This window comes from Magnolia sinica, chromosome 2, assembly GCF_029962835.1.
Source record: "Magnolia sinica isolate HGM2019 chromosome 2, MsV1, whole genome shotgun sequence".
NCBI lineage: Eukaryota > Viridiplantae > Streptophyta > Magnoliopsida > Magnoliales > Magnoliaceae > Magnolia > Magnolia sinica.
In genome coordinates, this window is record NC_080574.1 from 25,739,285 (window position 1) to 25,751,579 (window position 12,295).

Consider the following 12,295-nt stretch of genomic DNA (forward strand, 5'->3'; position numbering starts at 1 on the left):
ATTACAATCTGATTGTATCTTGAATATGCATACATAAAACTAAGCAGTTCGTGTCCTGCGGTACTGTTGACTAACTGATCGATCCTGGGAAGAGGAAAGTTGTCTTTGGGGCAGACTTTGTTTACGTCGGTGTAGTCTACACAGACACACCACTTCCCATTAGCTTTCTTAACCAGTACGACGTTGGCCACCTATTCCGGGTAGTAGATTTCTTCAATGAAGCCGGGCTTGAGGAGCTTGCCAACCTCTTCTCCAATTACCGCGTATCTTTCTGGGCCAAGAGCACATCGCTTCTGTCGATGCGTCATGATGGCGAGATCAATGCCCAGCATGTCCTCATGGGACCACGCAAAAAATGTCGACAAAGCATCAGAGGAGGGCTACCAATTTGTCTCGCAATGGTGGTGTCAGGGACGATCCAATTTGTATTACCTTGGAGGGATCAGACTCGTCTAGAAAGATCAAAACAAGGCCTTCCATAGGTCGACCGCGTGCTTGGGATTCCTCTCGTGGGTCCAAAGACTCAATCATCATTGTTTGACAGGGAACCCTCAAAGCCGTGGCATAACACTGTCGAGCATTCTGTTGGTCGCCCTTGACAATTCCCACACCGTGTTCGATTGGGAATTTTATAGCGAAGTGGTTGGTCGATACTGCCGCTCGGAGGAGGTATAATGACGGTCAAACAAGGATACCATTGTAGACGGATGATTGATCGACCAATAGGAAGTCGACTATCACGATGGTCTGATTTTTGTCGTCTTCGGTTGTAAGTGGAAGCTGGATAGCCCTTCAGGCATAACCTGACCCCCAGCGAACCCGATCAGAGGAGTTTTTACTGCTCGAAGTGAAGCCCGACCAACATCCATCTTATTGAAGGCCTGGAGGAAAAGTATGTCCGCCGACGACCTTGTATCGATAAGAATTCAGAAAACCTTCCGATTAGCTATAGAAACAGTGACTACCAATGCGTCGTCGTGAGGGTGGTGAACACCTCGGGCGTCCTCATCGGTGAAAGTCACATTGTACCTTTCTAATTTTCTCTCTTTCAAGGGTCGGGTAAGGACCTTGATTTCCGCTTCTGGGCGTCCGATGCTCCTTGCATGAATCTTTCGGGCGTTGTTCGAATCACCTCCACCTTTATGGCCTCCAAAAATTGTTCGGATCTCCCTGGTTGGCTGGTTGTTGATCGGTTGTTCCTCAATCGCCGTGGTCCAGTTCCCCTTTGATCTATGTGCTCGCCGAGGTGGCCTTCCCCGAATAAGCTTTTCGATCTCCTGTTTGAGGTGGTAACAATCACTCGTATTAGCCCATGATCACGATGAAAGTAGCAATACTTGTTCTTGCTTCTTCGGTCGGGATTGCCTTGTAGCTTATTCGGCCACTAAATGAAGCGTTCATCCTTTATTTCCATCAGGATCTGCTCTTGAGGTTTGTTTGGAGGGGTGTAAGCGGTGAACTTGCTGTCAGGTTGTTTGCTTGACCTACAGTCATCTCAAGACCGATCATCCCTTCGTTTTTTGCTCACATTGGTCGAGTCTGGTCTTTCTTCGCCTGTTCTTTGATCGCAGAACTTTTGTTTTGAACGACGTCTTGTAAGATCTAAGATTCTTTGACATTAACATACTTCTGTGATTGGTTCAGGAACTCCGCCAACGTAGTAGGAGGGTTCTTATCCAAAGAGAAGAGGAACGACTTGTCTCTCAGCCTGGTCATGATGACGTTCAGTGTGGTTTTGTCCGAGTGTTTTCGCACTTGCAGTGCTTCCAGATTGAACTATATTCATGAGATGGGTCGGCGCCTCGAGTCTCTTCTTTCCTCAAATGAAATTGGTGACAAAGGCCTCACTAAGCTCAAAGAATAATCTGATGGACCTCGGTTTTAACTGTTTAAACTAAAGTCGAGCAGCGTCGGCCAGAGTCAATGAGAAGGCTCGGCATATGACCGCATCAGACGTGTTGTGGAGTTTCATGTAGGTTCAGAATAACTCCATGTGCTCTGTTGGGTCAGTGTTCCCTGTGTAGGGGGTGATTTGAGGCAGTCAAAACCTATTCAGCAGTTGCGCCCGCATAATGTCGATTGTGAATGAGGATTCTGTCTCTTCCGGAGTAGTCATATTGCCTTGGTAGGTCTACTTCATATCGGCGATTTGTCGCTGTAAGCTCTGTAGCTCGGTCCTCCAAGGTTCCTCGCTGTCGGTGGTGGCCTCAACTAGGGCCCTATTGTGCCTCCACTTATCTATCTCATACCGCTGGTCCGAGGCAGGCAGTGGAACTGTTCTTGACAAGTGAGACAGAACGGGTTCGACGGGGGCAGGTTGAGGGTCCGGTTGCGAGGCGACATGTACGACCGAGGGTTGAGGAGGATTAACGCAGGGTCGAACATAGCTTGACTGTCCCTCCCCTTGGTGATCGGGCTCATGGACGTGTTGAGGCTACATCTTTTCCATCATTTGCTTCAAATAGCCTACGTCGGCCCTGATCTCTCCAACCTCTCGAGAGAGAGTGTCTCGTTGACCGCCCCTACCATGCCTTTACTGATCACCTCGACTCGATCCCAAAGTGGCCTAACGCTGCAGGGAGCCACGGCGGCTCTCATGTCGCTCAGGACATTCGACGGGACGAGTGGCCCGGACGGGTGTAGGCACGGTAGTGATCAGAATAGCTATGGGGGGATGACGAGGTGGTAGAATTGGCGTCACTCCTGAGTCATATCCATTTATGTTGCCTGGCCAGTGAAGACAAGGATAGGATGATATGGCGTAGGGATAAATCTGGGTGCTTTTTAGTGCGGTCTTTTTATTAGATGCTCCATAAGCAGGGACTAACTGGGTAATCCATATATACCAAGCATGTTTGGTTCTACAGTGCCCCTCCACAGCATTCGCATTACTTGTTGGTAGAGAAGGATGTTGATTGTGGATAATCTTCAGAAATGGCGAATGATACTTCCAAACGTTTGTCTAATGTGTATGGCTAGCTCGAAATCAATTGATCATTTGTTTATCCCTTGCTTGTTTGCTTCCTCTATGTGGAATGGGCAACTCTCTAAGATTCATATTTCTTGGGTTTCACTGTGTTCCATTGGCCAATCCCTTATGGGATGGCATGGCTGTGGCAATTGGAAAGGACCTCATATGATAGTATGGCATCTCTGCTTGCTGGCCGGTCAATGGGTGTCATGGGAAGAAAGGAATGGAAGATGCTTCTGTAATTTGAGCCACAGTCCAGGCTGGATGGCTTTGAGGGTGGTGGGTCTTGTTAGTGGTTAGGCAAGTCTGGGAGGGAGTTAATTGTAACTTTTTGAACTTCTTGACCTTGCCAGGGGCGTCGTTTAGTTTATGATGATCTATGACCGGGCTATGGCTGGTCTGTGATCATCCTCCCACTGATGTATGATCGATCTATGGCCGATCTATAACCGAACTATGGCCGGTCTATAACCGAGCTATGATCGGTCTGCGATCGTCCTATGGCTGATCTATAGTCGATCTATGACCGATCTATGACTAAACTATTATGGCCATTCTGTAATCGATTGATGATCGAGCTATGGTCGATCCGTAATCAACATGTGGTTGGTTTATAGGCAATCCGTAACCATCCTTTAGCCGACATATGAACTAGGTTGGTCTTTCAACCACTTGTGTGAGCTGAGAAGCTCTTCAAGTGTCATTGCATTTGCATTATCCTTCTTGAAGCCTGGCCTGCTTTTAGACGTAGAAGCCTTATCAGGTTCGAGTTTTCATGGGCTCAGGCTAATTCAGTAGGGTTGGTCCATTCCATAAGCCGATTTTTGGACTTGTAGATTTTTCCCAAACAATTATCTCTCAGAAATAACCCTGGTACATTCCTTTCAAGCCCTAATTGAAAGTAATGCGATTGCAGTTTGGAGCCTAGTCCTTTTATACGAATAATAAGGATGCAATTGTAATTTGGCCATTTCCACATTATTAAACTAATAAAGGTAATTCAACCCAATGCTGCATCCAAAAACAGACCTAGTTATTCCTGTGCAAAGCATAAAACACACATGAACCTCCATGTGTAAACCATCCCCACTGTGAATATAGATCATGCAATCAATGAACCACCTATTTGTTCGCAAAGCCTAAGGGAGTGTTTGGTTTGTCAAATCCAGTAAATACCAATAAATGAATAATGATGATTTACTTTTTCATTTGCAACATTATTCCCAATGTGATGTTGATTGGTAGACTTTTTAAATACAGTCACCTGACACAAAATGTGTAAATTGCGTGGGGCCCACCGTGATGTATGTGACTTATCCACACCATCCATCCTTTCCACCAGCTCATATTAGGGCATCAACCAAAAAATGAGGCTGATCCAAAGTTTAAGTGGACCACGCCAAAAGAAACAGTGAGAATCGACCGCCTACCGTTGAAAACTTTTAGGGGCCCCAGAAGTTTTGAATCAAGCGGATATTTGTGTTTTCTCTTTATCTATGTCATAGGGGATTCCTAAAAAATCTGCCAATTAGATGTTCCTTATAGTTTTGATGAGTGACCTACAAATATAAAGTCAAGAAAAAATACAGCTACGGTTCAGAAGATAGCCAATGGTTCAATGACTAGGATCTTACAATCTAATCTGGCAGAGCTCTGGCTCATCTCCCATTTGCAATGGATCCCACAAAATCAATGAATCATGGACTGCGTGGACAGGTCACATACATTAATTTGGGGCCCATAAATTTAATTGAGCCCTTTTGGACCAATTTTCGATAAAAAATACCCACCCATTCCCATCTCTTTGCAAACATGGGTTGGAAGTAATAATAACCTATTTACCTGTATTTACAATAGGATTCAAAAAATCAAACACCCCCTAAATGTAGCCAGTTAGATGCTCTTAAGGGTGATGAATCCAATGATCGATGGTTTGGATATTGAATTGGTGCGACTTTTGGGGCCATCCATTAATTGACCAGTATGTGCACTGGTCAGATGGTAGAGGCTGTTTAAGTACAGAATTGGTGATATGGTATATACAAAAGATCATCGCCTCTTAGTAAATTAAAAACAAAGACCAAAATAAATAAATAAACAAAGGATAGGTTGCAACTTTGAGTTTTACCCTTGAGCTGTGTCGGATACTCCAGTGGCTTCAGCAATTAGAAGGCCCCCTTTGGTGGTTCTTTGAGAGTAATACAAGATGGCATGCGGTTGAGGGACATTTCCATAAGACCTTTGTCTTGTCAATGGTGGCAAAACTATTCTGAAAAAAGAAAGAAAAAGAGTTTGAGTTGGGCATTACTGATTCCCAAACGAGGTAGGTAATTACATTTCCTTTGATCCATCCTCACGTTCTCACAAGAAAGAACAGTAAAAATAAGGGCTATACTTGTGTCTTGCAACATGTGGTGCCCCTCACTCTACAAACGTCCACATGACACACATGCAAGAGATCTAAACAGTTATTTCTGTGGGGTCCATCATTGTCTAGACAAGCCCAATATGACATGATAGCCAAACCCTGTCTGATTGATGGGCCTTTTCCCAATGGCACGATTTTCAGGCTATGGAATCTCCACGGCATGGCCATCTGAAGAACCATCTAGGTCTCGAAGTTTGGGTATCACATACATTCTTTAAGTGAGAAGGGGGGAAATTGCTTATAATGTGAACAAGAAACAAATAGCTCAACTTTAAGTGATGGTCCATGAAAGAAGACCAGTTCTGAAAAAAGAAATAAAGCTTAAAACACCAAAAGCCTTTAAAATTTTAGAGAAGAAGAAAATGAGAGGTCCATTGATGTTCTCTTATCTTAAATAGCATGAGAGCATCAGACAATACAAGAATCAAGTATATTGAACAAGAAATTGATTATTGAAAGTTATTCAAATAGAAACGCTTCAATGTTCTATGAGAAGTTTCCATAGTTCTCGGGAACTCGAGGGATTAATTTCTCCACTGATCTCCTCAAATGTTCAGAAATTTCAACTAATCGATTTAATCCTCTCTCTTTTCTTCTTTTCCAGAAGAACAAGGGAAAGATCAAAGGCAACCTCAAATTGCTGGGAGAAAGTTATGAGAATGATAACAATGGTGGCAAACAAGGAAAATTCCCAGGCCTAGAGCTTGTCTACAGACCTTGGGTTTTCAGTATGCACGGGTGAGGCCCATGCTTCAATGATCCAATTATACGACGATGGGTCTCAACATGGATGGTCCATGCGCTGAAAATCCCTGAGATTTGAAGATACTATCCATCGATCTCTGGCCTTGTTTGGGTTGACTGTGGACTGTTGCTACATTTTCTTTCTTAGCCGTCGATTTCTACACACATGCTGAAGGGCTATGATTTTCACATCAGAGAGATGTCCGGCACATTGGCCATCTAAAGCAGATCCAATCATATCAACAGCTCTGGTTACTAAGCCAAGTGTGCCCCCTTGTACAAACCGAAAAAATAAGTGTACTGTACAAACTCTCTAGCATTGAGTTGACTCGCCGAAAACTGAGTTGACTCGTTTTCCTGGAGAAGAGAACGAGTAACCACCCACAAATGTTTACGTCTCCCGAATGAGCCGACAACAGATCGACATGGTTTAAGTCAGGTTGTTACGGTTTTGGTCCTCAAGTGAACCATGTTCTGATGCCGAGTTTTAGTCCATTCAATTCCACCGTATATTGGATTGTGTACACCCAGATCCCTAGCTCAACTGGCAGACTGAGTGGATATACCTCGTTTCAACACTTGAGGTCTTGGTATCGATCCCCAGCGGGGGTGGCTAACATGGAGTGTGTGTACTGACATGGGTGTGTACTAACAAGCTAACCCAACAAAATAAAATAAAATCAAATTGGATTGCCTCAGTGTGCTCTTATCGTACTGAGTAAACTCTGTTGGGCCCACCGAGAATGCATGTGGCTTATCCATGCTGTCCATTCATTTTTCCAGATCATTTTAGGGGTTCAACCCAAAATTGTTGCATATACAAAGCTCAAGTGGATCATACCACAGGAAAAAGTAGAAATATTGATTTCCACCATTGAAAACTTTCTAAGGCCTCCAATGATGTTTATTTGTCATCCAACCTCTTCGTAGGATCAGACAGACATAGATGAAGGATAAAAACAATTATCAGCTTGATCTAAAACTTCGGTTGCCCCCAAGAATTTTTCAATGGTAGATGTTCAATTCACACTATTTCCGGTGGTGTGGTCCAATTTAGTTTTATATATACTCCATTTTTAGTATAAGGCTCTAAAATTATGTGGTAAAACAGATGGACGGAGTGGATACAATGCATAAATGACAGTGGGGCCCACGGAGTTTACTCAGTACGCTCTTAGTACGCAATCCGCTTCCCACGAAATCATGACAAGAAAAGTCCACAGATATTCACAAAATCAACAGAAATTTCAATCAATTGATTCTTGTCATTGAAGAACATGCAAATCAAAGCCGAAAAGATGAAAGCTTTTCCTAATTTCATTTAGGGCTTGTTTGGATGACTGTAAGCTTTTAAATTGCGAGTAACCTTCACTTAAAAGTGACTTTCAGCTGTATGTCACTTACAGGGAAGTGACTTCTACCCCCAGCCCCATGAGGTTTCCTGGCTGTTCTGCCTATAAGTGAGTTACAGGTTGTGACTTTCCACTTACAGAACTTACAGACATCCAAACAATGCCTTAGTATAGGCTAGTTTAGCAAAAATCTCATTTGAACGATACATTGGTAATCTGCATAGACAAGGTTAACCACCTAAGGCCGGCCTAGAGACGAGCAATTGTTGAGTGTAATCAATCAATTGCCGTTAGCCAGTCCATACATGGTGGGCCCCACCTGATAATCAACTGTACAGAACAGAGATCAGACAATCCAAGACGCCTAATTTTCAACATTGAAGCTTGATCCAGAGACCACTCTGTCTACAACTGCCCTTTCGAAAGACCGCCAATTGAATGATCATAAAAAGATGCTATATTTGTACAGTTGTGAATCCACTGTATCCCCCACCCATTGCATGGTTAGGATCATCTACCATCCGTGAAGAAACAGTGGGCCAGGCCTCCGAAATCAAAAGGCCCCCAATCTAGTTTTACTTAAATAAATAATTGAAGGAGAGAACAAATACAAACAACCATTCTGCGAAATTCAAGCTATAGTAATAAGTATAAATAGACTGTAAAAAAACATAAGAAGAAGAGCAGAAAATCCAAGAAGCACCAAAGATTTCAAAAGAAAGAAAGAGATTCAAACCAAACTCTGAAGTTGGTTAGGAAGGAAAGAAATGAAAATGCAGGAATTGGATTAGAAAGAGACCTGTGAGAGAGAAGGAATTTTCCCATCTTGTATGGAGTTAGGAGAGGGATTTCAGCCATCTTCTTTCTTACTAGTATCTTTTCTCTACCTTCTGTCTGTTTCAATGCGCCTGCGTCTTTCCCGGGAAGATCCATTTATAAAGAGCGCTCCCATCGAAAGATGTCCCTCTCCGGTCTCCACTTTCTTGAAAGAGTCCGGATCCTCTGTTTGCCAAAAGCATGACATTTCTGCTTTCGTATATCATCATTTTGGTTCATGTCAGTCCGTCAGCAATGACACTATATAATGATACCGTCCAGTTAAATTGCAACAACCGTGATTCTCCTGCTTGACGCAAACAGAGGATCCGTTTTCTTTCAAAAGAGGTAGGAACCTGAAAGAAAAGACCGCGGATTGAGTGGTGAACTCCACACTACGTGATACGTGACGTTCAACGCCGTCCATTCGTTTTTTCACCTAATTTAAGGGTCTGATCCCAAAATTAAAGTATATCCAAAGTTCAATTGGACCACACCAAAGCAAAAGGTGGGGAAAGTGACATTCACCGTTGAAACCTATGTTTATTTGTTATCTAACCTGTTCGTGAGGTCACACGGACCCGGATTAAATGTAAAACATAAATATAAGCTTGATCCAAAACTTATATAATCCACGAGAAGTTTTTACAATAAACGTTTAATTTTCGCTGTTTATTATGGTGTGGTCCACTTGACCTTTGGATATGCTTCAATTTTGGGTTCATGCTCTAAAATAATCTTTAAAAACGGATAAACGGCTTGGATAAAATACATTCATCACGATGGTGACACAATGTCCGCACATCACGTATCTGCGCGGTCTGTGGTCATCAAGCAATCCGCGTCCGGCTGCGCCCGCCAATCAGGATCGTATCTTTGCGCCACCGGCAGCGCGGGCCCAACTAATTAATGATTGTATTGAAATCGGATTGCCTAATGAGTAAACTCAGTTGGGCCCACCGTGAAAGTACGTGGTTTATCCACACCGTCCATCCGTTTTTTCAACTCATTTAAGTGGTTTAGCCCAATATTGAAGCATATCCAAAGTTCAAGTGGATCATACCACAGGAAAGTGTTAATAATGATTTATACCGTTGAACCCATGCTCGGATCCAGATTGGTGTTTATTTGTCATCTAACCTGTTCATAAGAACGTTAAAACATGGATAAAGGGAAAACACAGATATATACTTGATCCAAAACTCTTTTAGCCCTCAAGAATTTTTCAAATGTTGATGTTCAATTCACACTGTGTATATGGTGTGGTCCATTTAATCTTTGGATATGCTTCATTTTTGGACCCAGGCCCTAAAATTATCTAGTAAAATGGATGGAAGGAGTTGATAAAATATACAAATCTCAGTGGACCCCACAATCCGCTGCCCATTATATTGGCCTAGCCCTTGTAAGAGAGGTAGTGGGAACGTGATTGGGGCGTTTCGATCAACTGCTACCATCAAATGCAAAGGCAGAGACTGCCCTTGGTCATGCTCTCCGTCATTGTCGCATGTGCGGCAGATCTGATCCGTTCATCTGTTGGGCTCCACCATATATGTGTTGCGGTTCCAAAAACGGGCTGCTCTATTCATCAGGATGGTTAGTTTGAAAATCACAAAAATGAACAGTGATACACGTGCGGCTTAGAATTGTCACACGCGCGAGAGATCCATACGTTAATCAGATGGGCCCGCTGTGGGCGTGTCCTGGCCAAGAAAGACACTCAAATTTGACTTGGTTCGAATTGATTTAATTTAAATCAGCTCACTTAATATAAATATTTTGTATATATTTATATATTTAAATAAATTATATTATATATATAAAAAAACCATAAAACCTAAATTCAAACTCAGCTCGCTTGAATTTGAACTTGGCTTGAAAAATCGAATTCAAGCTTGGCTTCAACTTGGCTCGAGCTGGCCAAGCTGTTAAAGGAGCTGAGTCGAGCTGCCAAATCAGACTTGAAGACCGGTTTAAACTGAGTTCGAGTTAGAGTAGGCTGCCGACCAAGCTGAGCGGAGCTGGGCCAAGCTCTGATGGTTCAAGTCATGTACAACTTTAATGCTGGGGGTCGTTTGTCGCCATAGATTTTGAAGCCATTTGAGAGGATTTCATATTTTACAACTGAGGGTTTCAAATATAAAGGATTTGAAATATGAGGCAAAAGTCTGGATTACACCTAAAATCTTTTCAAAAGTCACATGATGTGTCACTAGGCTATTAATTTATTGGGCATATGGCTACTGATAATATCTTAAAATAATTAAATTATCAACTACGTCACTACAAATATTTTAACAGGATGATATGCATCTTTAAAAATCATTAGTTATTCACTTGGATGTGATCTTATACTTGCAATCATTTGAGACTTGGAATTTCAAATTACAATTATTGTATCAAATATTATATACATATACTAATTATAAATATTAAAGTTGATTTAGTAAATAAATTCAAATTCCCATAAATATACCATGGAGAGCTACTTTTGATTTACAATAGATTCTGAATCCAAATTAAACGTAATAGGGACAGATTTCTACCATCGGTTGGAAAAGATTTCTAATATAAGGCATTTTAAATCCATAGTCAAACCTAGGGCCTGTTTGGCCGAACGGATTGAAAGGGATTGGAAGGGATTGAAAGGTAAATCTCAGGATTGGCCAGGCACGCCAAACAGACGTAGGATTCTGATCCTGGGATATAACAATCCTATAGAATTATCGGCAATCCACTGACATCACCATCAATACCTTAAAATCCATCCAATCCACCCTAATCCTATTCAATTTTGCCTTAGATGTGTTTGGTCCAACGGATTAAAAGGGATTAAAATGTGCAATCCTGAGATTAGATAGGCGGGCTAAACAGTTTCGGTGATCTAATCCCAGGATATATAGCAATCCCATGGATCTCGCACCAATCCACTAACGCAGCCATCATTACCTTGAAAGTGATACAATCCACTTTAATACCATTTAATCCCTTCCCATCGGCCCCGCCAAACACGCCCCTGGAAAACTCAGAAAGATGCCGGTGACCCATACCTGGATCCTTTTAAATTGAAAATAGACCATTGTTATGTTTTGCCTCAGGACCGACGTGTCTGCCGTACGGCTGAGAACGTCCCATCAAGTAGACAGGTAGAACCGGATCTATATTACATCCAGAGTCTGACACAGCATGCACGGTAGCGTGGATTACCAAACCCTGTACGTCACTTACTCTCAATTGAAAATGTGTATGATACGCACGCGCTAGAAATTGCCTACCACGATCTTTTGTGAAATCCATCCTAGTCATCTGTTCCATCAGCATATTTTAGGACATTAGCCCGAAAATTAGATAGATCCAAAACTTAAATGGGCCACCTGACAGGAAAAAGTAGGGACAGAAATACCTGCCATTGAAACCTTCCTGGTCCACCATGATGTTTATTTGCCATCAAAACCATTGATAGAACAAGAATTGCCTGTGCCCCCAACTAAAAGAAAGTTCTTGTAGTTTCGCCAGCTAACTTTAGAGCACGAAAAAAAAAAAAAAGAGTCAAATGCAAAACTCAATGGTACAGCTAATATTTACGGACCAACGTATCATACTCCACAGAAGAGTACAGCTGGGAATGCAGCCACAGATCCGTCTTGATTCATTCTAACTCATAGCCGTCCATCTAATTGCCCCCGGAGGGCGAAAAAACAGGATGGATGAAATTGTAGTGAGGATGTGGCAGAACCTAAGAAGCGTCCTGAATTCTGATGCACCAGCCTGTACAAAGGAGGCCAATGTTCGGTAATCTTGGCTATCGGTGTGCCTGTACAAAGAAGGCCAATGTTTATCAAACAAGCTTAATTTTTACTAATTAAGAAGATACAAATATGAGTTATTTAATGTATAAATAACTTGGCTAAAATAACTTACCATCCAAATGCCCCTTAAAATACCATCCAACCTATTCATAAGGTTGCTACCACTGAAATAAAG

At 42.3% G+C, this 12,295-nt stretch overlaps 1 protein-coding gene across 4 annotated transcripts in view; it reads right to left on the minus strand.

The window, feature by feature from the left end:
• LOC131236731 (putative 12-oxophytodienoate reductase 11) overlaps positions 1-8,443 on the minus strand; it is a 56,876-nt gene extending 48,433 nt beyond the window's left edge. For 2 of the 4 annotated variants that reach the window (XM_058234121.1, XM_058234120.1), the window contains exons 1-2: positions 8,295-8,443; positions 5,100-5,240 (exon numbers count right to left, since the gene is read on the minus strand). In XM_058234121.1, the coding sequence (XP_058090104.1) occupies positions 5,100-5,240; positions 8,295-8,428 (275 nt within the window). In that variant the 5' untranslated portion in view covers positions 8,429-8,443. The remainder of the gene's footprint in view (positions 1-5,099; positions 5,241-8,294) is intronic. The other 2 variants (XM_058234122.1, XM_058234124.1) reach the window with 1 other exon arrangement.
• Between the last annotated feature and the right edge of the window lie 3,852 nt (positions 8,444-12,295).